This window comes from Carlito syrichta, unplaced genomic scaffold (assembly GCF_000164805.1).
Source record: "Carlito syrichta isolate Samal-C Ts95f unplaced genomic scaffold, Tarsius_syrichta-2.0.1 Scaffold311830, whole genome shotgun sequence".
Lineage (NCBI taxonomy): Eukaryota > Metazoa > Chordata > Mammalia > Primates > Tarsiidae > Carlito > Carlito syrichta.
Window position 1 is genome coordinate 590,533 of NW_007255926.1, and position 27,980 is coordinate 618,512.

Genomic DNA, 27,980 nt, shown 5'->3' on the forward strand with positions numbered 1-27,980 from the left:
AACCTGTGGGCTCAGGCAATCCACTCACCTCAGCCTCCCAAAGGCGCGGGATTACAGGCTGAGCCACCGAGCCCGGCTGAGCAAGAATATCTTTAAGAAAAGTTGGAACCTAGGCAACAGAGCGAGACTTTGTCTTTATAAAAAAAAAAATTAAAATTAGCCAGGTGTGGTGGTATGCACCTGTAGTCTCAGCACTTTGGAAGACTGAGTTGGGAGAATCACTTGAGTCCAGCAGTTCAAGATAAGACTGGGTGACATAGCAAGACCCCATTTCTACAAAAAAATAAAAAATTTGCTGGGTGTGCTAGTGTGTCCCCGTAGTCCTAGCTACTTAGGAGGCTGAGGTTGGAAGATTGCTTGAGCCCAGGAGTTTGAAACCAGCCTGGGTGACATAGTAAGACCCCATTTTTGCAAAAGAATAATTAGCTATGCATGGCAGTGTGCCCCTGTAGTCCTAGCTACTTATGGGAGACTGAGGCCGGAGGACTGCTTACCCCCAGGAGTTCGAGGGTGAAGTGAGCTGTGATGGTGCCATTACTCCAGCCTGGATAACAGAGCAAGACTTTGTCTTTTACAAAATAACAATAGTAAAACAAAAATTTAAGTTGTTGGCAACCTCCTTCCTCCTTCCCCTCCCCAGAGGCAGAAGGCAAATGCCGAGGCTCCCCCCACTTGCCTCCCCCCAATCCCCACTTCACCCACCTTCAAGGCGGCCACTCGAGAACACAAAAGGCCTTGGCACTCATTGCCTTGAGGTCTCGGTGGAAGCTAGGACAAAGGATCATCCCGTTTTAACAGCCCACTACACAGTCAATTACAATACACTCGAATGTTTACTTAGATGGGTGTGTGATGCCTGGTTACACTTAAAAATATGCCTGGCACATCATTTTACCCTAAATAAAACTTGTGAGCGAGAGAGCTATGGGTGAGTTCGGGCCCAAATATGATTCTTGAAAATCTCTTGACCTTGTGACCAAGGCAACTCTGTTATGCAACAAATACAGTTTACAGCATGCGTTTTAACAATCGTCAGCTAAGTATTTCAAAAAGCCTGGTACATGTGCGTTAAGATAAAAAGGAAGATGAAACCATCCTGTAGAGTGGGAAAATGGGGTATTGAGGGGGGTTGAGCCTTTGAAGTCTGGGATAGAATTCTGGAGCTGCTACATACGGGGGTGCCAAATAAATGTATACACATTTTAAGAGATGTTACCTGTGTATTACTTTTCGAAGTTGAATTGAATTACAGTAGCAGTGCATAATATGACATTCACCCAACTGTGCTTCCATCATTTTCTTTGTCCTGCCTGTCACGTGGTAATGCTACCATTCATTTGATGAACGCCATCTTTTAAGCAAATGGCATACTTAAAATGTATATACCTTTTGTGGCATCCTCTGTGTTCATTCTGTAACCTTGGGCAGCTTACTAGACTTCCCTAAGCCTCAATTTCCCTGCTCTGGGAAATGGACATAGTGGTTCTTACCTGGAAGGATCACCAAAGTAATTAAATAAGATCACCTGTGTACCATGTGGAGCATGCCATAAGCATTCCATAAATGAGAGTAACAACTATGGGCATGAACTCTGCACTTCTGAAACTTCCCAGGAAGAAGAATGAGGAAACCCTATCTCGCATAACAGGCCACCATGCAGCCGGGCCAGATGGTCAGGATAGCCAGCAGAGGTGGGGGGAGAGGCTGAGAGGGTGGGGGGTGTCTCTGGGGCTTCTTCAGTGCTAGGTCTGGTCCCAGGAGGGCTGCTGGACCAGAAGGCTGGGTGACTCCCTTCTGGAGCTCAGTCTTCTGCTTCTAAATGACTATTGCTGCCGGTCCCTGCCCATTCCTAAGGCCTAATCCTCCACAGCCCACAATTTCTCCACCACAGTCACCGTCCGCCCTCCACACCCTCCATTTTACCCTGTCCTCTGGTTGCTGGGATCCAAGAATGTGCTCTGACCCACAGCCCCCCGCGCCTGCCCCTGGAAACCCTGTCATCTAAGACGAGTCCATTCTTTACCATACTGCAGATGGGAAGGCATGGGTCTTGCAGATACACCCTCCTCTTCCTTCCGATGTCAGCCGGAAAGTGTTGCCAGGTCTGAGAATGTTTGCTGGGCCTGGGAAACCAAGGCCGACCAAAAAGCAGAGTGTTCAGGTCATTCGAAGTTCTGGGGCTCTAGGGAACCGAACACCCAGCTCCAGATTCACAGCCGATGGGCCCCTTGGCAACCAAAACCCTCAAAGTCCAAGGCGGAGGCCTGGCCTGGAGAAGTCAGGACCAATCCAGTGTGGAACACATTGGGTAAAGACATTTTTGATGAGAGAAACGCAGTTTCCAATGCCTCCTGAGAATCTCTAAACCTCTCACAGTTTCCAGAGTGAAGTGACTAAGAGAAGGTATGACAACACCTTCCCTTACCTGTATTTGTCTTGGTGACTGTTCTCATTACACGGGATAGATACTCTGGAAGGAGTTCTTGAGAGCTCATTTGGGGGTATGCCTGCTAGCTAGTATTTTTTCCCCCACTGGCAATATAAGATCTAAACTACCACTTCAGATGTGTAATTACTGTTTGCAGCCTTGCTAGAAATCACCATTGGTTGAAGTCTTTGTGGATGCGGTAAGCATTTCCATATGTCAGGTTCTTAACGTGGTACAAAATGACGGTCTGAGATGCACGCACCAAAAAAGGCTTTCCCTTTTGGTCTTCTGACATGCAGAAACACGCCACATGGGTCAATGAATCTGCTGGCCCAGGCATGTATTGTCATGGAACGCATGCATGAGCTCTTTAATCCACCCAACTGCCGATGAGGGAGCACCTTTACTTTAGAATTGTCTCTGACTGTAGCTGGTGATCAAAAGTGACCCCAGAGATGGGAAGGAGCCCATGAGTATTTCACACCCTTGTCATCAAAAAACGCCCCATGATATTTATGGGAAGTGCCTAGATTGGAACGTTATTAAGTATAACATCCTTATAAATACGTAGGGAAATAAGCATTCTCACTGATCAGAGTTTTTCAGTCCTGGCAATACTGACCTGTCAGACTGGGCAATTCATTGCTGTGAGGGCTGTATTGTGCATTGTAGGACATTTAGTAGTAACTTGACTCTGGTCTCTACCAACTAGACGCCAGTAACACCCTCCTACCCTCAACACCAAAGTTGTAACAACCAGAAATATCTTCAAGTATTGTCAAATATTTGACAACACTGGGAGACAAAGTCATCCCTGGTTGCAAACTACTGTCAAAAGTGTATGGGGACTGGGAACAGTGGCTCATGCCTGTAATCCTAGCACTTTGGGAGGCTGAGGCGAGAGGATTGTTTGAATCCAGAAGCTCAAGACCAACCTGAGCAACATAGCAAGATCTCATCACTACAAAAACCAATTTTTTAAGCACATGGGGAAACTTCACAGCAACATTCTAACGGCATCATTTCAAGGTCACTCATTCCTATTTTTTATTTCCAAAGCATCCCAGACCTTCTCAGTGACTGCCACAGCTTGCAGGATTCCTTCTTTTTGGAGCCTGGCTTCAGGGTGGGAGATAGCCTCTCTAGAGACCCCTTGCTTTGATGATACCAAAAGACATGCACACATGCCCTTTTAATTTTAAGTGTTTTCATTTTACTACTAATCGTTTCAAGGAAATAGGACATAACTGAAACAACAAACATGAAAAAGTCTTTCTAATCAAAGCTGGGTCCTTTCACTTGAGCTAGTTTAAGTTGGAATAGAAACTTAAACTAGCTCAAGTGAAAGGGCCCATCTCTGACATGCACAGGAGAATGTGTCCAGGGTGACCTCCTTCAAATGGGAAATGGGACTGGAGCAGGGACCAGCAGCCAAGGCGTCTGCTCTCCCTGCTTCTCCCAGGTTGCAACCTGGCACTCACTTCTTAAGGCTTTCAAAGTCCCAATTTCAAGGTCCCAAGGGAGATCTCGATTGTCTTAAGTTATCCTTTATTGCTAGATCACAGGTTTTTGACCAGCCAAGTCATGTACATTTTGACAAGTGTTATCTCTGCATCTGACTATAATATTTGAGCTGCTTACTTCAGGGATCTTGGGAAATGGATATAATCAGGCTTTGAAAAGATCTTGGGAAATAGATATAACCAGGTTTGAAAAGTGAAAAGTGTAATTCAAATGAAGAGTGGAATTTTTATTTTATAATAGCATTACATAATAAATCATAGCAGAGTTGAAAATTTACAGTAGCAGTCTGACATAGTAGAAACAAAAAGCACCATATTGGCCAGCCATGATGGCTCACTCCTGTAATCTCAGCACTTTGGGAGGCCAAGGTGGGAGGATTGCTTGAGCCAGGAGTTTGATACCAGCCTAGGCAACATAACAAGACCTCATCTCTACACAAAATCAAAAAATTAGCCAGGTTTGGTGGTACACGCCTGTGTCCCCCACTACTTGGGGGCTGGAGCAGAAGGATTGCCTGAGTCCAGGAGGTCAAGGCTGGAGTGAGCCATGATCGTGCCATTACACTCCAACCTGGGTGACAGAGTGGGAACTCAACTCAAAAAGGGAGAAAAAAAAAAAGCACAGTATTAAGATGGAGATCTGGGTGGTGTGATATTGAGCAAGTCACCTCTCTGCTCTGAATTATAGGAATGATAATGTCTGTTTTTCATCCTCTAGGGGCTCTTTGGTAGTTCAAATGAGAAAACACTTAGATGGTTTGTTGAGAAAACACTGCAGACTCTGGTATAAACCTCTGTTATTACAGTCTCCTCTAGTTAAAACCACTGTACTATGAGTTAGGTAGCAGTTAGAAATAATCGTTCAGTGGCAGGCCAACTGCAAGGGAGATTTATTATCTCACATAGCAGAGAAGCCAGAGGCAGGCCCAGCCTCCAACCACAAGACAGATCAGAGCTCCGGCTTTATTTCTCTTGACTCACTTGGCTGCCATCCTTCCCCTGGGGTAACTTGAGCTTTTTCCCTCAGCCAGACTTTTCTCGTGGTGACAAGATGGCAACCCTCAATGCTGGAGCAACCTGCTCCCTTGTTCATTTCCAACAAAAGAGGCAATCTCTCCCGGAAAAACACAGGATTAAAGTCTTCCCCTTCTGTCTGTTACAATTCAGGGCACAACCCACCTAAACTGGAAGCTAGTAATGACTGCCTGAAGGGGACCCAGTGCAGATAGACCTAACCCTGAGGTCCTGAGGCAGTCACCAGCAAGGGGGTGGGGTCTAACCATCCTTGCCTTGGGCTTGGAACCAGGATCCATTCCAGGCACTGCAATGGGCCAGCCTCCTCTGAGTCCCTGGCTGCAGTGGTGTCCTTTATGAGATTGAGATTCTCTTAGGAAGGAGGAAGAGGGAAAACAGATGCTCTGGGAAGGTCACTAGTAGTGTCCATCTACTCCGTGGAACCTGGTTCTAAGTGCAGCTTTAAGCAGCCGTTGGAGCCAACATACTGAGAAAAGGCAAAATGTCTCCTGCCTTCTTTTCCTATTTGGCTCACAGTTTTCTGTCAGAATTTCTTTCTTTTTATTATTATTATTTTTAAAATTTTTATTGTTATTATTATTTTAACAAGACCTGCCATGTTGCTTAGGCAGGTCTTGAACCCTTAAGCTCAGGCAATCCTCTCACCTCTGCCTCTCAACGTGCTGGGATTACAGGCATGAGCCACTGTACTTGGCTAGAATTTCTTTATGATAAAAGAAGAACATAAAGAAGGGAAGAATTGGAAACAGAAGAAAACGGGAAAGAAAAACTACTGTTTTCTCTCTCTCTCTTTCTCTCCCTCTCTTTCTCTCTCCTCTCTCTCCCTCCCTCTCCCTCTCCCTCTCTTTTTCAAGAATCTGGGAGGACCACAGTGAGTGACCTCAGGGTATCCACTGATGTCATAGCAGTAGGAAATGCAGTGTTTCAGGCCGAGACCAGAGGAATAGAATCTGTATAAAGGTTTATGTGCAGATTGAGGCCACCTCCATATCATAAAGGAGCTCCAGTACCAGCCTCCATCCCAACCATTACCAGATCCACCACCATCCATTGACAAGCGGCCAAGGTTCGACAGTCAGGCAGAGAGGTAGGGAGCCGGGCTGCAGATGTGCCCTCTCCCATTCAGAGATGTCTGTCCTCTGGGGGTTTTTGGCATTTTGGAAATACAGCACAAGCCTCTCATAACTGTTAACTGTTTCCAGATGGAGTCTGGCTCTATCTCATGGACAAATAGTATGGTTGGATGCTTCCCCCTATAGCATCAGAGATCAGCCAAACACCCACATGACATAAATCCCACATTTCCACAAGGGCAGATTTCTTCCAAGCGAGTGGCTCAAGTAAGCCTCTGGGGGGCTTATTAAAAATGATGAATGCAAAAATAATGTTTAAGCCTTCCGTATCTCCCTGTTTTCTACAGGGTCAATTCCACATTCTTCAGGCATGACATTCAAGGCTGCCATAGCCCCTTCCTCCTGTCAAACAGTCTGATTCCTCTCCCAATCTGGCTAAGTATCTCCCAGTTCCTGAAGCTTCTCTGTCCCGGTGCCCTGTCCTCTTCTCTTCACTCTTTCAGTTTTCTAATCTTACGGTTAAATTAATTCAAGCCACTTCCAGTCCCCAAGTCCCAGGCCCATGTGCCCACCATCCTTTCTGCCATCAGAATGCCCTCAGTGGCCGAATAGAGTCACCTGGGAAGCTTTAAGGCAATACTGATACCAACTCAGACCAATTGAATCAGAAGGCAGATGAACTGAGTGCCCTTCTTAAGAAACAGCCATGGCTGGAAGAGAAACCTCTGGTCTCAGAATGTTGGCTTGAATCCTTCTCTTTCCAGTCTTGCAACCTTGGGCAATATCCCTAACCTCTGCATGCTACCAATCCCTTCTCTCTAAGTTAAGGCAAGAAATAGGGATATTGGTTGGCTGTCCATCCCCTCCAAATCTCATGTTGAAATGTGATCCCCAGTGTTGGAGGTGGGACCTAGGGGGAGGTGTTTGAATCACAGGGGTGGATCCCTCATGAATGGCCTTGTGTCCTTCTGGGGTAATGGTGGGTCCTCACTCTATTAGTTCACAGGAGAGCTAGGTGTTCAAAAGAGACTGACACCTCCCTTTCACCTCTCTTGCTTCCACTGTCTCCATGTGACACGTTGACTTGTACCTTTTGTCACAAGTGAAAGCTTCCTGAGGCCTCACCAGAAGCCAGGCAGATGCTGGCACCATGCAGAAACATCAACCAAGTAAACCTCTTATCTTTATAAACGAATCAGCCACAAGTATTCCTTTGTAGTGATGCCATAATGGACTGATACAAATAGTCCCTGCCTCATAGGGTTATTGTGAAGATTAAATGAGTTAATATGTTACTGACATTTAGTATGTGCGCAATAATACCATGAGTGCATGTTGGTCTATCTCTGGAAGACTCAAGGCAACTTGATTTTAGAATCTGCGTCTCGTTCCTCTCTGCCTAGCACATAGGAAACACACTTATTATTTTTTTAATGATTCATGGATGCATGGAAAAAAATGAATTCTGACTTTGGGAAATCAGGGAGATTTACCTGGAAAAGGTAGCCTGGGAGCTGAAGCTTGAGAGATGGATGAGCTTGTGACAGGCCAGTGAAGGGTGGGAAGGTCATCCAGACAGAACAATAATGCCAGTGTGAACCAAGGTACTGATGTGCAGAGTTCAGAGAAAAGATCAAAACCTGGGTGTGCTGGGGTCAGAGGAGAAGATGTCATCATTGAAGGGTGGGGTATGCTGCTTCATAGAGAGTGTGAAAACCTTTCCTAAGAAGTCTGGGCCTTATTCGCAAAGAATAAGGGGATTGTGAAGAAGAATTCTGAGCAGGCTAATACACAATCAGACCTGTGCTTCAGGAAGCTGATCATTTCCCACAGGAGGGAAGGAGGACCTCGAGCAAGGAGTGAGAGTGGGCAGGGCAATGGCCGCCATATTGTTGGCATGTGCTGAGTCTTTCTTATAGACCATGTCTCTGGAGCTCTGTGGCTACCCCCTGCTTTACGGCCATTGAGTCACTACTGAATGTAGTGGTAAATGTGATGGTGATAACAGCAGTACTGGTTGGGCACGGTGGCTCACTCCTGAAATCCAAGCACTTTGGGAGGCGGAGGCGAGAAAACTGCCTGAGCCCCTGGTTCGAGACCAGCCTGGGCAATACAGAAAACAAAAATTAGCTGGATGTTGTGATGTGCTCCTGTAGCTCCAGCTACTTGTAAGGTTGAGGCAGAAGGATCACCTGAAACCAGCCAGTTAAGGCTGTGGTGACCGTGAGCATGTCACTGCACTCCAGCTTGGGTGATGACAGACTGAGATGCTGACTCAAAAAAAAAAAAAAAAAAAAAACAGGCTGGGCTCGGTAGCTCAGCCTGTAATCCTGTGCTTTGGGAGGCCAAGGTGAGTGAATTGCCTGAGCCAGTGGGTTCGAGACCCGCCTGGGCAACTTGGCGAGACCTCATCTCTACAATAAATCAAAAAATTAGCTGAGCGTGGTAGCGCACGCCTGTAGTTCCAGCTGTCTAGAAGGCTGAAGCAGAAGGATCATCAGAGCCCAGCAGGTCAAGGCTGTGGTGGCCAGGAGCATGCCACTGTACTCCAGTCTGGGTGACAGAGTGAGACTCCAACTCAAAAAAAAAAAACAAAAACCAAAAACCCAACAGTACCTCCACGATGCCCTTGTCAGGTTGGGGACTTTTATCATTGTTTTGTTTTTATTTGTATTTTATTGATTTCTAATTTGTTAACATGCATACACAGGGTAAAGATTTAAATAGACCTAAATGGTAAGACCCCCTCCCATCTGTGATCAACACCTACCCAGTTGCCTTTTCCTGAAGCAACCTCTGTTATTAATTTCTGGTGAATTCTTCCAGACACACTTTAAGTCTAAAAAATATATTCATATATATTCTCTTCACCTAATTTTTTTTTTTTTTTTTGAGTCAGTTCTCACTCTGTCAGCCAGGCTGGAGTGCAATGGCACTATCACAGCTCACCTCAGCCTCGACCTTCTGGGCTCAGGTGATCTTTCTGCCTCAGCCTCCCAAGTAGGTGGGACTACAGGCAAGCACCATCATGCCTAGCTAAGTTTTAATTTTTTGTAGAGATGAGGTCTCGCTATGTTGCTAGACTGGTCTCGAACTTCTGGGTTCAAGCGATCCTCCCACTTCAGTCTCCCAAAGTGCTGGGATTACAGGTGAGAGCCACCAGCATGGCTCTTCACCTTTTCATATTGAGGTATAATTGACACTTCACCAACTGTACATACTTAAAGAGTAAAGTCTGGTAAGCTTTGACACATATATTGTGAAACCATCACCTCTTCAAGATAATGAACATTTGCATTCCCAAATTTCCATGTGTCTCTTAGTCATTCTTCCTTCCTTTCCCTCTCTCTCCAAGATACCCTAATCCTATGCCCCAGGCTCCCAGATACTACGTAGGGGCTTTTTGTTACTATAGGTTACAATTTCTAGATGCAATGCAAATAAAATTAAGCAGAATATACTCGTTTTAATCTGGCTTCTTTCTTTTTTTAATCAATATCTTTTATTATGATATTGTGGGGTACAGTTAAGGGTTAGGTATACAAATATACTTCATTCAGGCACCCTTGTTGATAAGAGGTGTCTCCCCATCCCCAGACAGATATTTACTACCATTAATCCCATCTCCCTTCCCCTCCACTCCATAGTTTCCTGCCACTGTTAGTCATTTTCTTATAGTATTACATTGGATGTTCAAGGTCCACTATATGAGTGAGAACATGTGATACTCAGATCTTTGTTTCTGTGAGAGATCACTCAGTATTATAGACTCTAGTTCCATCCAGGTTGCTGCAAAATTCATGATTTTGTTCTTTTTTATGGCTGCGTAGTATTCCATCATGTATATGTACCACATTTTTAAAATCCAGTCCTGTTTTGATGGACAGCATGGTTGCTTCCAGGTTCTTGCTATTGTGAACAATGCTGCGATAAACATACGTGTGCAGGTATCTTTTTTATAGAGTGATTTGAGTTCTTCAGGGTATATTCCCAGTAGGGGGATTCCCAGTAGGGGTCATATGGGAGGTCAATATTTAGAGCTTTTAGGAATTGCCATACTGTTTCCACAGAGGTTGCACTAATCTGGCTTCTTTCACTCAACATAATTAGTTTGAGATTCATCCAAGTTGTATGCATAGTTCAACTCTACAGAAAAATCAAAAATTAGCTGGACATGGTGGTCCTTTTTATTTTTATTTATTTATTTATTTTTTGAGTCAGGGTCTCAGTCTATTGCCCAGACTGGAGTGCAGTGGCACACTCATATCCACCCCAGCATCGACCTGCTGGGCTCAGGCGATCCTTCTGTCCCAGTCTTTCAAGTAGCCAGAACTATAGATGTGCACTACAACACCTGGCTAATTTTTTGATATATTGTAGAGACAAGGTCTCATCAAGTTGCCCAAGCTGGGCTTGGGTAATCTTCTCCCCTTAGCCTCCCAAAGTACTGGGATTATGGGCTGAGTCACTGCACCAGGCCAGTTGTCCTTTTTATTGCTGAGTAGTATTCCATTGTGTGGATAAACCACAATTTGGTTCTCCATTTGTTTGTTGATAGATTCTGCACTGTTTGCAGTTTGGGGCTGTTAGAAACAAAGCCACCAAAAATATCCATGCACAAGTCTTTGTGTGGACATATGCTTTCATTTCTCTTGGGGAAATGCATAGGAGTGGAATGTACGGTAGTAAAATGTCTAGCTTTTTAATTTTTCAAGATACCACTAAACCGTTTTCCAAAGTGGTTGCACCATTTTATCTTCCATTAGCAGTGTATTCCAGTTCATCCACGCCCTCACCAACACTTGCTGTGGTTCGTCTTTTTAACTGTAGTCATTCTTTCTATGAGTTGCTTTTGCACAAATGGCTATACTAGACTCCATATAGACTTGCTTTAATCTTAACACTTCCTGGTGACCAGTGCTGAGTCTCAGCAAGTGATTTTTTTCCTCCCCCTCTCCCTATGGTCTTTGCTGTCCCTGTTTAAATTCTCTCTCTCTTTGCCCTTTTAGTCTTCCTCTATCTTCAACAAAAGACATTGCTTCATGCATCTTTTTTTTTTTTTTTTTGAGTTGGAGTCTCACTCCGTCATCCAAGTTGGAGTGCAGTGGCACACTGCTCACAGCCATCACAGCCTTGACCTGCTGGACTCAGGTGATCCTTCCTCCTCAGCCTTCCAAGTAGCTGGAACTACATCATGTACCACCATGCCTGGCTAATTTTTTGATTTATTGTAGAGATGAGGTCTCACCAAGTTGCCCGGGCGGATCTCGAACTCGTGTACTCAGGCAATCCTCTCAGCTCGGCCTCCCAAAATGTGGAATTATAGCATGAATCTTTAACAGTTGAGCAATTTGCCATCTTGTCTGTGAACTTCAAGCACTCTGAGAAAGAGATTCAAGAAAAAGTCCTTTCTGCTTTCTTCATCTCAACAAGATATGACCTGCAGATCACCTTATGCACAACAGGAGGTGGAGACAGGGGTGCAAGGCCATGAAGCTTGCACTTGACACGGAGTATGTGACCTTGAATAAGTCACTCACCCACTGCAGACCTCAGCTGCTTTATCTTTAGAATGGGAATGATGATGCTTACCCCACATCCTGCACAAGTTTATGGTGAAGCACAAGTTTATATTTACTCATTTTCTCAAAAAACATGTTTTGTTGCAGCCATGACCAAGCACAATTTCAGGCTCTAGAAACTGAACAGGGAAAAAGACAGACAATTCTAGAAAGGCACATAAAGTTGCTTTATTTAAAGAACTGTGGACTGGGCACGGTGGCTCATACCTATAATCCCAGCACTTTGGGAGCCCGAGGTGAGAGGATTAGCCTAGCCCGGAGGTTCAAGACCAGCCTGGGCAAATTGACGAGACCTCGTCTCTACAATAAATCAAAAAATTAACCAGGTGTGGTGGCACACACTTGTGGTCCCACCTACTTGGAAGACTGAGGCAGAAGGATCACCTGAGCCCAGCAAGTAGAGGCTGTGGCAGCCGTGAGCGTACCACTGCACACCAGCCTGGGCAACGGAGTGAGACCCCAACTCAAAAAAACCTCAAAAAACTGTAAAGAACCAAGGAAGATTATATTATTATTTGTTACCAACTTGCTCTCTTTTAACTCTGGGCAAGAAGAGAGCTAATTAAGCTGGCTGTGCTAATCCACTTACACTAATGTACTCTTTTCCTCCACAACCTAGCTTCATTTGCCTCCCCAGGGCCTCCTATTTGAGACTCTAGATATTCCATCTCGCAGCACAATCCATAAACTTATGAAGCAGTAGCACATCCTTTTGGAAGCCCCAATGGTTCGGCTTGGGTTAGAACCCGGTGAGCACATGAGGAATTCAGGCTTCGTCGTCGCTGTGGGCCTCCCACCTCCATGGCATTGGACCGCCTGCAGACACTGCTGGTGAATGGCTGAGAGGTGGTTTGAATTTTTTGCCCCACACATTCCAAAAAGACACATCTACATCTCCAGTGTACGAGTAAATGGACCATGCAAGGCGAGAAATTGCAGTGGTGAGAAAGAAGCCTCAACGCATTCTGATGCCAAGAGAGAGAGGGATTCTGGTTAGCTTCCATCACCGACGAATCAGCACTTGGGTGGTTTCTCCTCAGTGGTCAGAGTGGTTACTGGAATCCTGCTGGTTTCTGTTCATCCATCCCAGCGTCTGAAGATCATGTTCAACATGGCTGTAAAGTTGTAGGACAGATCTGAAGCGATTTTCTCTGCTCTCCATCTTCCTTTGGGGTTTGTTTGTTGATAAACAACATCAATAATGCTTTATTAATTCATTTGTATTGAGATGTAATCCACACACCATAAAATACACTATTTAAAGTGTGTAGTTCAATTGCTTTTAGCATGTTCACAAGATTGTCTTCCCTCTGGTTTATTTCCTTTTTTTATTTATTGGGGGAAAGGGAAAGCCCTTGTTATGCACCCACAGATTCAACACATATATACTAAGCACCTACAAAGTGAAGTAAAAACTCCCACCCTCAAGGAGCTTGTATTATAGTAGAAAACACAAACAATACACAAATAAAATAAAGTATAGGGTTGGAGGTGATAAATGAACAGGGGAAAAGATAGTAGGAAAAGGGTAGGGTATACCAGTCAGCAGCAATGTCTCATGAGAGATATTTTTTTTTTGGAGACAAGGTCTCACACTGTCACCCAGGCTAGAGCACAGAAGCAGGACCCTGGCTCTCTGGAACCTTGACCTTCTACACTCAGGGTGATCCTTCTGTCTCAGCCACCTGAGTAGCTGGCTGGGACTACAGGCATGCACTACCATGCCCAGCTACTTTTTTTTTTTTTTTTTTGTAAAGACAAGTTCTCACTGTGCTGGTCTCGAACTCTTGGGCTCAAGTGATTCTCCCACCTCAGTCTCCCAAATTGCTAGGTTTACAGGCATGAGCTACCATGCCCAGCCGAGAGGTAACATTTAAGCAAAAATTTAAAAGAAAGAAGGGAGTAGGATTTGTGCTTATCTGGGAGAAGGGCATCAGGCAGAGGAAACAACAGTAGCACAACGAATACAGATACCCTGAGGTGAGAATTGTGTTCTAGAAACAGTCGAGAGGCCAGTGTGGCTAGCGCTTACTAAGTGAGGAAGAGAACAGAATAGAGGGAAATGAAATCAGAAAGGTCTACGGTGGCCAAATCAACTAGGGTCTTGAGCTGCTTTAAAGACTTCAGTTTCAGCCGGGCTCAGTGGCTCAGCCTGTAATCCCGCGCCTTTGGGAGGCTGAGGTGAGTGGATTGCCTGAGCCCGCGGGTTTGAGACCCGCCTGGGCAGCGAGACCTCATCTCTACAATAAATCAAAAAATCACTGCCGGGAGTGGTGGCGCATGCCTGTAATTCCAGCTCCTTGGAAGGATGAGGCGGAAGGATCGCCGGAGCCCAGCAGGTCGAGGTTGCGGTGGCCGGGAGCAGCCACTGTACTCCAGTCTGGGCGACAGAGTGAGACTCCAACTCAATAAATAAACAAAAAAACAAATAAATAAATGAAAAAGACTTCAGTTTCTATTCTGAGGTGGAAGATGGGAAGCCGCTGTAGAGTCTTGTGCCAAGAAATGCCATGAACTGACTTCCTTTGAACAGGATCATGTTGGGTGCTGTGTAGACTGTAGGGGCCAGAGGAAGAAGGAGACAGCCTCATTAGGCTAACCGCAGTAGTCCAGGTGGGACCAGGGCGGAGCCTGGAGCCAGTGGCCATGGTAAAGATGATGACAGTCAGATTCTGGATACATGACGAATGTAGAGACAACAGGCTTGGCTAATGGACAAGATGTGGGAGGTGAGAAAGAAAGCAGTCAAGGACAACAGATGAAATCTGCAACACTGAGTGGTACAGCCAATTCGTGGGGCTAGGTAGGTGAGACCAGCAGCACAGCTTAGCATGCTGCATTATCCCAGAGGAAAGTTACAAAATGGCTTGAAAATGTGGACTTTCTCAAATTAATAATAATAATTTTTTTAAAAGGCCATGCATGTTAGTTCTTGTCTGTAATTCCAGCACTTTGGGAGGTGGAAGTGAGAAGATTGCCTGAGCCCCAGGGTTCGAGACCAGCCTGGGCAACTTGGCACGACCTTGTCTCTACAATAAATCAAAAGAACCAGGATGGCGTGGTGGTGCACACACGTGGTTCCAACTAATCAGAAGGCTGAGGCAAAAGGATCACCTGAACCCAGCAGGTCGTGGTTGCCATGGCCGTGAATATGCCACTGCTCTTCAATCCGGATGGCAGAGTGAGACTCTGAGTCAAAAAAATTAAATAAATAAAAATTTTAAAAATTACTTGTTATCACACTATTCCCAAAATAAAATCCAGCTATTGAAACATCAAGTTGCCAAATAGATTGTATATGTGATTTTATTTCTGTTTGTTTTGAGGTTAAAGACTATTATTTAACCAGTGACCAGCTACCTTAACACATTTAGCACATTGCAGTGGTTGCTGGAAATGAACAAAGTGATCGGTTTTGTTTGGGGTTACTCCTGGTGCCTAATTTAATTGTTTGTAATAAAGCTTTTACATACTGAACAGTTTTATTTGAGTTAATTGCATCGGGTACTTGTACTACCATCTCAGCCATAATCTAATAATTGCTTTGTGCTCATAAAATCTCCATAGCACCATATCAAATATCGGAAATCAACTTATACTGGAACTAGTGAGTACCAGATTGTGCTTATCTCTTTGCAAATCTCCATTCCCTGACGTCACTTTGGCAGCTTCAAAATCAGCCTTGGTAGGAGGATTTACACCACAGAAAGTGACAAGCTCCTGGGCCAGCAATCCTCCCACCTTGGCCTCCGAAAGTGCTGAGATTACAGACATGAACCAATGCGCCTGGCCTAGAATTTGCATTTTAACAAGATCCCCGGTTAATTAACATGCATATTAAGATTTCAGAAGCCCTGCTCTAAATCACTGATTCTCGCACACTCAAATCAGGGCTTTCTTTTTTTTTCATAGAGTGGGTTTAGCAGCACACGACTGAGCATGGATGGCAAAGGGCAGGATTATGAATGCCAACATGAGGTTACCCAGCAGTGGCACTGGAGGTCCGGGGATATAGTGGGAGCCATCTGCTCTGGGGAGAGGGGAGTTTTACTATCATCAACATGGCTTTATTGCTAGCTCATAACGATAATAAAAAGCAGACCCACTTTAAGTCCTTGAGTTCTCTACAACGTTCTCTCTTATTGCCTGTGTCCAGAGCAAATCCCTCCCACCTACTCGACCTCCACTCTAATCTGCTTACTGCCTCATACTGTGGTCATGACATTTACCTTCTCTACGTCTTAATTTTCTCATCTCTCCAATGAGAATCATAAACATCTACTGTGCTGACTTCAAGGTTGACCCAATTGTTACCACCTCTAGGATGCTTTCATATATGCCTGTGGCTGACGTAATCTCTCTCCTTCCTCTAAAGTTTCTGGCCTTTGGGGAATTCTAGTCCTACCCTGGATTAGAAATTGTATTTTCTTTTTTGAGTAGAGACTCACTCTGTTGCCCAGGCTGGAGTGTGGTAGCACAATTACAGATCACCACAGCCTCGACCTCGTGATCTCAGGTGATCCTTCTGTGTCCCAGCCTCCTGTGTAGCTGAAACTACAGGCATATGCCAACACACTCAGTTAATGTTATGATTTTGTGTAAAGATGAGGTCTCACTATGTTGCCTAGGCCAGCAGTCCTCCCATCTCAGCCTCCCAAAGTGCTGGGATTACAGGTGTGAGCCTCCATGCCTGGCCTAGAATTTACACTTTGGTAGGATCTCCAGCTAATTAGCATGCACAGTAAGATTTCAAAAGCCCTGTCTAAACCGCTGGATCCACAAACTTAGCTTCATGTTGGAATTATCTGAGGAGTTTTAAAAATCTTAATAGCTAGACCTCACCCTAAGTGATTCTGATTCAGTTGGTCTGGGGTACAGCCAGGCATCAGGACTTTGCTAAACTCCAAGATAATACTAATGTGCAGCAAAGTTTGAGAACCGTAGCTCTGGGCAACCCTCTTTCAAGACCCCTCCCACTGCCAGGGGGTTGTCTAGCTCCTAATAATTCCTACTTACTCACTCCATGGTTGTCCATGGCCCTCATTCTTCCTGGGCGCGAGACAAGAACCCAGAACTGCTGAACCAGAGGAGTTGTACACTCTGGACTGGAAGAACTAGACCCCCCAAGCTGAGAGAGCTTCAACACTTCTTGGGGGTTGGTTTGCCAGCCCGCAGAACCGCCAGAGCTATCAACACTTCTCGGGACTCGGCTCACCGACCCCCAAACTAAGACAGCTGTAACCGTCCTTGGAGGTCCTGCAGCTGTTGTCATCCCTGAGTTCTTGGGTGCCACCATGTTCCCCAAACCAGATACTTTTGTGTCCCTGGTCACCACATGGACCCCTCAGCTGGCAGTGCAGTTTCGGGAACTGCAACATCCCTTGGGGGCCCAGTTGGCCAACTTGCAGGACAAAAACACTACATCAGAAAGAAAGATTGTTTCTGCTTGGAGGAACCAGAGAATTTTCAGCTGAGCCTTTCAAGCCCACAGCCTCAGTTTAAGAATCAGAAAAAAGATGTTAAAAAGAAAAAAAGGAGATCATCCCCACAGAAGACCCTTGTCAACCAGCTCATCAGCTCTGAGGAGTGATCAAGGAATTCTAGAAATAGCACAATGTACAGACTGATCACATCTTTGGGTCTCAGCGTGGCATATGACTTACTGCTTAGTTACATCTTAAACTATGTAGGAAAGCAAGCATGCCCCTTCTGTATGGAAACTTGGTGTTCTTTGTCCAGTCTCCCAGGCCAGGGCACACAGTACCAGGTGCAAAACTGATTTTTTTTTAAGTACCCCTTCCCTACCTTGGGGAGGTGAGTTCTCTCTCTCTCTCTCTCTCTCTCTCTCTCTCTCTCTCTCGCTCTCTCTCTCTCTCTCTCGCTCTCTCTCTCTCTTTCTCTCTCTTTCCCTAATTTACTTTTAAATAAAGTATATTTTCTAATCTAAAGGAAAAGTAACATTTTTCTTTAAACAAATGAGAAGCTGGGTGTGGTAGCTCATGCTTGCAATCCCAGCATTTTGGAGGGTTGAGGCAAGAGGATCACTTGAGGACAGAGGTTTGAGATCAACCTGGGCAACATTAGCAAGACCCTATCTCTACCAAAAATAAAAAGAGAAAGAGAGACAGTATCAACTGTTCTATCAACTTGCCCTTACACTCTCTTAGGAAGCCTTAATGTTCTGTATGCTTTCTTATCCAATACTGGGGTTATTTGTGTCCACATAATGTTTTTCTATCAAACCGACGTCTCTATCAAACTGTCTTGCAAGAGTGAGAACTATTTCTTAATTCAATGTTTATCACTTTCTTTCTAACAAAACTTAGACATATCCTAGTAGTTTAAGAAATATTTATTGAATGAACAATGAGTGAAGCATTTATTTATAATCTAAAAGCATTTTCTCAAGATTGCATGACTTTTGTTTTAATTTGAAGACTGGTTGGACATATTCTTGAAATTGTGGAGTTATTTCCTCTTTAGTTTCTAAGTAAAGATTAAATATCTGAGAACTCAGAGACTGGTGGCTAGCTTGGGCTTTCTCAATGAGAACAGATTCTCTGGGTACCAACGAGGCTGGCCATTGGCATCTGTTTCCACATTTATGTCCACACGTGAGTTGCTTTCAGGAAATGCAGCCTGGAATCCTACAACTCCAGAGGGCGAGGCAGCTCAGCCTCCCAAGCTCTGTGTGTCCAAGTCAGAACTCCTGGCTGAAATATGATCATGTTATTGTCTCTTCCTCTCCAGGGTGCCATTGTGATATTTATGGGGATTGTTGCTCTGACTATGAAGGCATCTGTTATTGAAATGTTTCTTGGTAAGTACTTCTCTATGTGTGTCTGGATACTCTTTTAACATCTTCCTAAGGTCCAAAGAATCCCAGCCAAGAAAAGTTTTAAACCAAGACAGAGCACATAAACAGTACAGTGTATCTTTTTATGATAAACAATTTGGACGGATGTTTAAGTGAGAATGTTAAGTGAAGATCAAATTCAGGCTGCACGTGTATATATATTTTTATATAAAGCTAATACTCTGTATGCATTACACATCTCTGTATATTACACACTGCACACACATAGACTAGCATGTCTTTGTGTGTGTTCTTCAGCAACTAGCAAATAATTCAGATACAGCATATTTGTACATTCTGATTATAGGGATCTTCTTGCTCCTTAATTTTATGAGAAAAAAAAAAACTTATCCCTGACACGGCTTTACTTGAACCACTGGAGACATACTTTTGGTGATGAATGAAGCACATTAAACTCATTCTTTGTTACCAGAGAATGCAATTCCAGATAGGTTCTCCAGGAGCAGCAGGTCAACTCAAAGAAAGCAAGTGTTGATGGGTTTAGGAGTAAGCCCAAGGGTATCTTCTGTTAAGCTTGGCCCCACTGTGCCCTGGCCTTGTCAGGTAAAGTGACCCTGTAAGTCATTATGAAGCTATTGCCAAGAAAAGGTGCAAAGGCCTTTCAGTTGGTCAGTATTCATTTTTGAGGGCTACTGTAACAAAATACCACAAACTGGGTGGCTTGAAGCAACAAAAATCTATTCTATCTAGACACAGTAGCTCATACCTGTAATCCCAGTACTTAGAGAGGCCAAGGTAAGAGGACTGCTTGAGTCCAGGAGTCCAAGACCAGCCTGGGCAACATAGCGAGAAACTGTCTTTATTTTAAAAGTGTTTAAAAATTAGCCAAGTTTGGTGGCTGAGGCAGAATGATCTCCTGAGCCCAGAAGGTCAAGGCTGCAGTGAGCCATGATCATGCAGTGCCATGATCATGCCACTGCATTCCAGCCTGGGTGACAGAGTGAGACCCCAACTCACAAAACAAACAAACAAAACCTATTCTCTCTCTGTTCCAGAGACTAGAAATGCAAAATCAAGGAGCCAGCTGAGCTGATTGCTGAGAGGACTGCGAGGTTCCAAATTTTATCTTTTTGTAATGACATCAGTCATATTGGACTAGGGACCCACCCTACTACTCCAGTATGATCTCATCCTAACTTAACTAATTATATCTGCAATGAGCCCGTTTCCAAACAAGCTCACATTCTAAGATACTGGGAATTAGGACTTCAACATGTGAATTTGGGGAACATCATTTAACCCCAAAATTCAAAGAGGATGTTCTAGGTATGTTCAGAGGAACTATCCATGGTAGAACTGGGGACTAGAAGGGAAGAAGGTGAGGCAGCTGGGAAAGCAAGAGGCCCAAGGCATGGGGGAAGGAGCTCTGGATCAGGAGTCAAAGGGAAGATATGGGTTCTAGTCCTGACTTCAACATCAACTTGTTAATTTTGGCAAGTCACCCCTCTTCTCAGATCCTCCTATAAATTATATAGTTGAGCTACGGATCACCCAGCCCCAGGTAAAATGGTTGCCAGAGAGCTAGGGCAGCTCTTCCAACTCACCTGTCCCTCAGGTTGACCACCCTCTCCTGGAACTGAAGATAAGGCCACAAACAATGCTGTCTTCTTAGTTTTGGATAGACTCTCTAGGATAGCAGGTGCTATCAGGAGCCAGTGGCTCCATCCCCTGGCTCTTGTCAGATAATGGTGAGAAGCCCTGAGGAGGGAAAAAAGAAAATTGACTCTGTAGATGACATGATCTTATATATAGAAAACTCTGCCAAGTGCAGTGACTCACACCTATAATCTCAGCACTTTGGGAGACCAGGGCAAGAGGATTCCCTGGGCCCAAGAGTTTGAGACCATCCTGGGCAATAAGGCAAGACCTTGACTCTACAATAAATTTTTAAAAATTCCTGAGAGGCTTCTGGGTGCCTGGGCCAGGAACTTTGCCCCACCACCTCTGTTGTCCTCAGAGACTAGAGTCAACCACCCAACACTGGCTTTACAACTGTCTATGTCTGTCTTGCTTTAGTAAACAAAGAGCTGGCCAGCACACTGGGGAACAGTCATGTTGAAAGCACAGGATCATTCATTTCCACCTTGCCCTTTTGAGAAGCTACCTCCCTCCCCAGATTAACCTAGGAGCTAGCCGGTTTCTAATATAAGAATGGGGCGGGGGGACAAGGGGTTAGGAATAAGATTTAGTCAAACAAACAAACCACAAGGCTATTTCACACTCTGCCACATTCCCCAGCATCACTGAACCAAGAAAGGAGACTTGTCTGTCCTTTGTCCCTTGCCTTTCTCTGTCTGCTCTTCCTTCACTGGGATGCCCATTTAGGTAGCAAGAAACCAAAGTAGAAAGAGGAGATTAATCTACCTGAGCACAATAAAGGCCCTATAGGACAAGCTCACAGATAACATCATACTCAACAGCAAAAACTTAGAAACTTTTCTTCTAAAATCAGTAACAAGACAAGGATGCCCTCTGCCACTTCTATTCAACATAGTGCTGGAAGTCCCAGCCAGAGCAATTAAGCAAGAAAAAGAGAAGTAAAATTATCTCTGTAGATGACATGATCTTATATATAGAAAACCCTGCTGGTGGTAGTGACTCACACCTGTAATCCCAGCACTTTGGGAGGTCAAGGTGAGAGTATTCTCTGAGCCCAAGAGTTTGAGACTATACTGGGCAACAAGGTGAGACCTTGCCTCTACCATAAATCAAAAAAATTAGCCAGGCATGATGGTGGGCACTTGTAGTCTCAGCTACTTGGAAGGCTGAGGTAGAAAGATGTCCTGAGCTCAGCAGGTTGAGGCTGCAGTAGCTGTGATCATGCCACTGTACTCCAACCCAAGCAACAGAATGAGACTCTGATTCAAAAAAGAAAGAAAATAAAAAAAAAAACCCTAAAGGCTACACCAAAAAAATTGTTAGAACTGATAAATGAATTCAGTAAAGTTAGAAGATACATACAAAATCAATACCAATTGCATATACTAACAATGAATCACCTGAAAAATAAATCAAGAAAATGGGTCCATGTACAATAGCATTAAAAAAAATTGGGAATAAATTTAACCACAGAAGTTAAAGATCTGTACACTGAAAACTATAAAACATTGAAGAAAGAAATCAAAGAGGACACAAATAAATGGAACGGTATTCCATGTTCATGGACTGGAAGATTAATATTTTTTTAAATATTCATATTGCCCAAAGCAATCTACAGATTTGATGGAATCTCTATGAAAATTCCAATGGCATTTTTCAAAGAAATAGGAAAAAAAATCCTAAAATTCACATTGAACCACAAAATATCCTAAATAGCCAAAGCAATCCTAAGCAAAAAGAACAAACATGGAGGCATCATAATACCTAATTTCAAAATACACTATAAGCAGTAGTGGATATTGCCGAGGTGCATGGGGGGGCACAGCATCAATAAGGTATCTTAAACCAGGCAAAGTGGGGATCAAAGGGAGGCCCAAACTTTACCTGTGTGGTGTCCAATTGTATACCTAATTGTGCCCCCTGTCTTTAAAATAAAATATTAAAAAAATATACTATAAAGCTATAGTAATCAAAGCAATATGGTATTTGCAAAACAAAACAAAACAAAACCAGACATATAAATCAATGAAACAGAATAGAGAACCCAGAAACAAATCCACTCATTTATGGTCAATTATTCTTTAACAAAGGTGCTAAGAATGCACAATGGGAAAAGAAGTCTCTTCAACAAATGGTGTTGGGAGAATGAGATAGCCATATGCAGAAGAACAAAAGTGGACACTCATCTCACACCATAGGCAAAAATCAACTCAAAACAGATTAAAGGCTTAAATGGAAGACCTTAAACTATAAAACTACTAGAAGAAAACATAAGGAAAAAGTTCTTGACATTGGTCTGGGCAATGACTTTTTGGATATGACCCTAAAAGCACAGACAACAAAACCAAAAATAGACAAATGGCATTGAATCCAAAGCTTCTGCACAGCAAAAGAAACAGTCAACAGAGTGGGGAGACAACATATGGAGTGGGAAAAAATATCCACAACCCATACCCTTGATAAAGGGTTAATATCCAAAAGATATAAGAAACTCAAACAGCTTAAAAAAAAAACAAAACTGATTTTGTTTAACGGGCAAGATATTTCCCAAAAGAAGACATACAAATGGTCAACAGGTAGATGAAAAAATACTTAGCATCACTAATTATCAGGGAAATACAAATTAAAACTGCAATGAGATACCACCTCACATGTGTTAGAATGGCTATCATAAAACAGTTAAAAGGTAAGTGTTGGCATGAGGATGTGGAATAAAGGAAACCCTTGTAAAAGGCTGAAAGGGATGTAAATTAGAACAGCTGCATGGAAAACAAAATGGAGGTTCAAAACTTAGCAATAGAATTGCCATATGATCCAGTAGCCCCACACCTGGGTACATAGCCAAAGGAAATGAACCAGTATGTTGAAGAGATATCTGCACTCCCTGTTTATTGAAGCAGTAAGTAAAATATTCAAGATATGGAATCAACCTAAGTGCCCACCCATAGATTAATAAATAAATAAAGATGATTTAAACTTCTCATTGCTGGCCAGGCACAGTGACTCATGCCTGTAATCCCAGTCTTTGGGAGGCCAACGTGGGAGAATCACTGGAGCCTAGGAGTTCAAGACCAGCCTAAGTAACATAGTGAGACCTTGTCGCTACACAAAGTCAAAAAATTAGCTGGATATGGTGGAACACACCTGTTGTCCCAGCTACTCAGGAATATTATTTAACCTTAAAAACGAAGGAAATCCAGCCATTTACAACATAAATGAAGCTACAAGACATTATACTAAGTGAAATAAACCAGACAGAGAGAGACAAATACTGTATGATTTTGCTTATGTACTGCATAAGGGGTCCCCAACCTCCAGCTGTGGACCTGGACCAGTAGTGGTCTGTGACCTGTTAGGAACTGGGTCACAGACCAGGAGTTGAGCAGCAGGCTGGGAAAACCCCATCAGCTGTCATATCAGTGGTGGCATTAGATTCTCATAGGAGCAAGACCTTATTGTGAACTATGCATGCAAGGGATTTAGGTTGTACACTCTTAATGAGAATCGAATGCCTCATGATTCCCCCTAACAGTTCATGAAAAATTTGTCTTCCATGAAATGAGTTCCTGAAGCTAAAAAGGTTGGGGACCGTTGGAACCTAAAAAGTCAACCTTATAGAAGCAGAGAGTAGAACAGTCGTTGCCAGGGGCTGGGGGTTGAAGGTAAAAGGGAAATATGAGTCAAAGGGTACGAACTTCAATGACACGATGAATGAGTTCTGGGAATCTAGTGCACAGCATAGTGACTATAGTTCACAATCCTGTATTGTTTACATGAAATTTGTTAAGAGACTAGATCTGAAATGATCTCACCACACACACACGAATCTTGAGGATGTGAGGTGGTGGTTGTGTTCATTAGCTTGACGTAATCGTTTCACAACGTGCACATATATCAAAACATCATGTTGAACACCATAAATATATATAATTTTTATTTGTCCATTAGACCGTAGTAAAGTTGAGGGGGAAATAATAAATTATTCTATTAATGAAAAGACAAGATGACTCTCATTCACAAATTCCTCTCTCGAGTCCTTGCACATCTGCCTTCTGTCCTCTCTCTCCTCTGCTCACTTGTCTCCATCAGGGCCGTTTCCTTAAGTCCCCTGTGACCCTTCCACTGGGCACTGCCCCAAATCCTTACCCCTCTACCTCATTCTCCACCATACCCCTGGCGATCTTGTCAAGCCCATGTCTGACTGCCACTCTCACTCTCTTGATTTAAACTTCTCATTGTTGGCCAGGCATGGTGGCTCATGCCTGTAATCCCAGCTCTTTGGGAGGCCAACGTGGGAGAATCACAAGAGCCTAGGAGTTCGAGACCAGCCTGAGCAACACAGTGAGACCTTGTCTCTACACAAAGTCAAAACATCAGCCGGGTATGGTGGCACACACCTGTAGTCCTAGCTACTCAGGAGGCTCAGGTGAAAGGATCACCTGAGCCCAGGAAGTCAAGGCTGCAGTGAGCTGTGTCTATGCCATTGGACTCCAGGCTGGGCAACAATCATAATCATAAAATAATAATAATAATAATAAAATAACTCCTCAGGGTTTCCCCATTGCCTTTAGGATGGAGTCCAAGTTTCTCACAGTGCCTTGCGGGTAAAGTCTTCCTGATACAACCCTTGCTGTCTTCCCCTACTCTCGCCACAGCCCTCACCCTGGCACTGAACTTCTAATTTCCCTGAGGAATGAATCACTTCTTATCTCCAGGCCTTTGACCATGCTGTCCTGGAATGCTTTCCTCTCACTCCAACATGCTCACACCCCCACAAGCCCCATCAGTCTTCCGAGAATCTTCCCTCTACCCGTATTAGGTTGGACCATCTTCCTGTGTGCCTACTTGGTGCCCTGTATTTATTCTCCTCGTAGTTGCACTGCCTTGACCTTGTCACAGGTCAGCCTCCCCAAAGTCTGTAAACTCCCTGAGGGCAGGAGCTGTATCGCGCTCATTGCTGGGTCTCCAGTGCTCAGCATATATCATAGGCACTTAATAAATATTACTAAATAAATAATTGTCCTTGGAAGGAGCATAAATCATTGTACAAAAAAGACACCTCCACACGCATGTTTATGGTTGAACTATTCCCAATAGCAAAAACATTAGCACGATCCCACTGTGCATCAAAAGCGAACTGAGGCCAGGTGCGGTGGCTCAAGCCTGTAATCCCAGCACATTGGGAGGCCGAGGTGAGAGAATTGCCCAAGCTCACAGGTTCGAGAACAGCCTGGGCAACTTGGTGAGACCTTGTCTCTACAATAAATCAAAAAATTAGCTGGGTATGGTAGTGCTTGCCTGTAGTTCTGGCTACTTGGAAGGCTGAAGTGGAAAGATTGCTGGAGCCCAGCAGGTCGACGCTGGGGTGGCTGTGAGCATGCCACTGCACTCCAGCCTGGGCAACACAGTAAGACTCCAACTCAAAAAAAAAAAAGAAAAAGAAAAGTGGACTGAATAAAGAAAATGTGGTACATACACAGGATGGAGTATCACGTGCCATAAAGAAGAACAAAATCATGGACATCACAGCAAATTGGATGGAGTTGGAGACCATCACACTTAGTGATCTAACACAGAAACAAAGAAACAAAGAACTGAATACCACATTGTTCTCACTTATAAGTGGGCCTTGAACGCTGGTCACATTAGCACAAGGGAGGGATCAGCAGTCATTGGGCACTGCCAGGGGAGAAAGAGGGTGGTGGGAATGTAACAACACAAAGGATACCTGGTCCCAAACCAGGGGAACTGAGGGACAGTTGGAAGCCCACACTTCAGCTGCATGTAGCCTACTTATATAGCTAACTCTTACTTATACCCCACATCTCTATAATAAAATACACTCTTTTTAAAAAATTGTCCTTAGGGATGCTGGGTTCTTAAGTTTCCAGGGTCAGTCAATGATTCCTCAAAAGCTCTTGAATTTAACATCAATTCAGTGTTTAATTAATATATATCAGAGCTAGCACATTTATTATAGATATATTTAAATGTGCAGCAGAGCAGAGTTTGATGTTGCCTATGGTCACTGGAGTCCATGTATAATCCACGTGTGCACTTAGCAGGAGCAAAAGGAATGAAGAGGCCAAGACTATAGCCAGCAAAATCGCACACTGATTCCAACTTCTGCCTTCAAATGTCTTAGCCAAGGTGTTAACCTTGACATTGGTTTCTTTTCTATGCAGTAAAAGAGGCCTCCAAAGCTCCTTCCAGCTTTAAATATTTTATGATTTGATGCATAACTTTATGATGTATGTACTAGTAGAGAATCCATTGTCATAGCTTTTCTATGAAGCTCTGATTTGTTTGATGCTAAGTGTTTCACTGAGTACATAATCCCAAATTAAAGCCTTGGGGGAAACTTGAACTGTTTGAAAATGATCTGCAAGAAGGCATTGTGGATACTATTTGTGCTAGTAGATTTTGGACCTCTGAAAAGATCTAAAGAATTTTATGGGTTAGAATGAGGCATTTCTATGAAAGTTCTATGTAAGTATTCAGTAAGCACATACTAATTTGATCATTGATTAGTGATTTTAGCACTTCTTGTTTTTTCTTGAAATTGCATGGATTCTGATTACAATTCATTACTGACTGGAAAACACAAGCATCATGCCAATAATTTTGGAAAGTACTTTTCATTTTTATAAATCCATAGGGCTTCAATATGACCAATTAAAAAATAATTGTCTTTTTCTAACTATAAAAGAAACATATAAAATATACAGTTTGCATATGTAAGGAATATAATATAAAACAGGAAAATGCAGAAAATATAAAATAGAAATCCCACATTCTACCATAATGAACATTTTGATATATTTACCTCAGCTGTTTCTCTGCATATATTTTAACCTTGTCAGAATCAATGTTAAGGTTAGGGCTGAACACTTCACAGGTAATATAATATTCTACTACACATCATTTGTAATAAATGCTTAGGAATCTCCTATTTTTGGCACCTTTTCAATATTTCATTATTTCCAGATCCATTAGAAATAATGCCATAATGAGCACTTTTTACATAAATCTTTGTCTGTATTTCTGATTATAATTTGGAATATAGCCCTCAGGTTATATTTTCTAGGTCAAAGAATATAAATGTTTTTAGGGCCTGTGAAACATGTTACCAAGTTGCCTTCCAGAATGGCTCAGTTGGTTGGACTTTACCAGCAGTAAACAGGGACATCCTAATCCCAGACCCCTGCCAGTATTAAGTGTAATTTTTTGTTCCATATTGACTGACACGACGTGGGAAAATATACTGTCATTCTGTTTCAGCTTGCATTTTTTTAATCATGAATAAGATTGAACATAGTTTCCAGCTCATTTATATATATTTCTCTATAAATTATCTGTATAATCATTTTTAAAATTGAATTTAAAAATTGAATTACACCTAGATATCCTAACTGTCCTGTCACATGAGAGAGTTAAAGACAGAGTGAAGTAAAGGAAATTTTTTATCTGAAAAAGTAATTTTGGTTCTTAATTCACTTTAAAACTTCAAGCATTACTAAAGAAAGAAAATTACTATTTATGTTATTCAAAAATAGAATACTGGGCTGGGCACAGTTGTGGCTCATGTCTATAATCCTAGCACTTTGGGGGGGCCAAGGGAAGAGGATTGCTTTGAGCCCAGGTGTTCAAGATCAGCTTGGGCAACATAGCGAGACCTTGTCTCTACAAAAATTAAAAAAAAAAAAAATTAGATAGATGTGGTGGCACACACCTGAAGTCCCAGCTACTCAGAAAGCTGAGGCAGGAGGATCACCTGAGCCCAGGAGGTTGAGGCTGCAATGAGCCATGAGCATGCCACTGCACTCCAGCCTGGATGACAGGGTGAGACTACCAACTAAAAAA

General features: G+C 43.3%; 1 protein-coding gene across 2 annotated transcripts in view; it reads left to right on the plus strand.

Annotated features, from left to right (window-relative positions):
• Positions 1-27,980, plus strand: part of VIT (vitrin) — a 135,559-nt gene that overhangs the window by 10,859 nt on the left and 96,720 nt on the right. For both annotated transcript variants that reach the window (XM_008069129.1, XM_008069130.1), the window contains exon 2: positions 18,392-18,461. In XM_008069129.1, coding sequence (XP_008067320.1) covers positions 18,410-18,461 — 52 coding nt within the window. In that variant the 5' untranslated portion in view covers positions 18,392-18,409. The remainder of the gene's footprint in view (positions 1-18,391; positions 18,462-27,980) is intronic.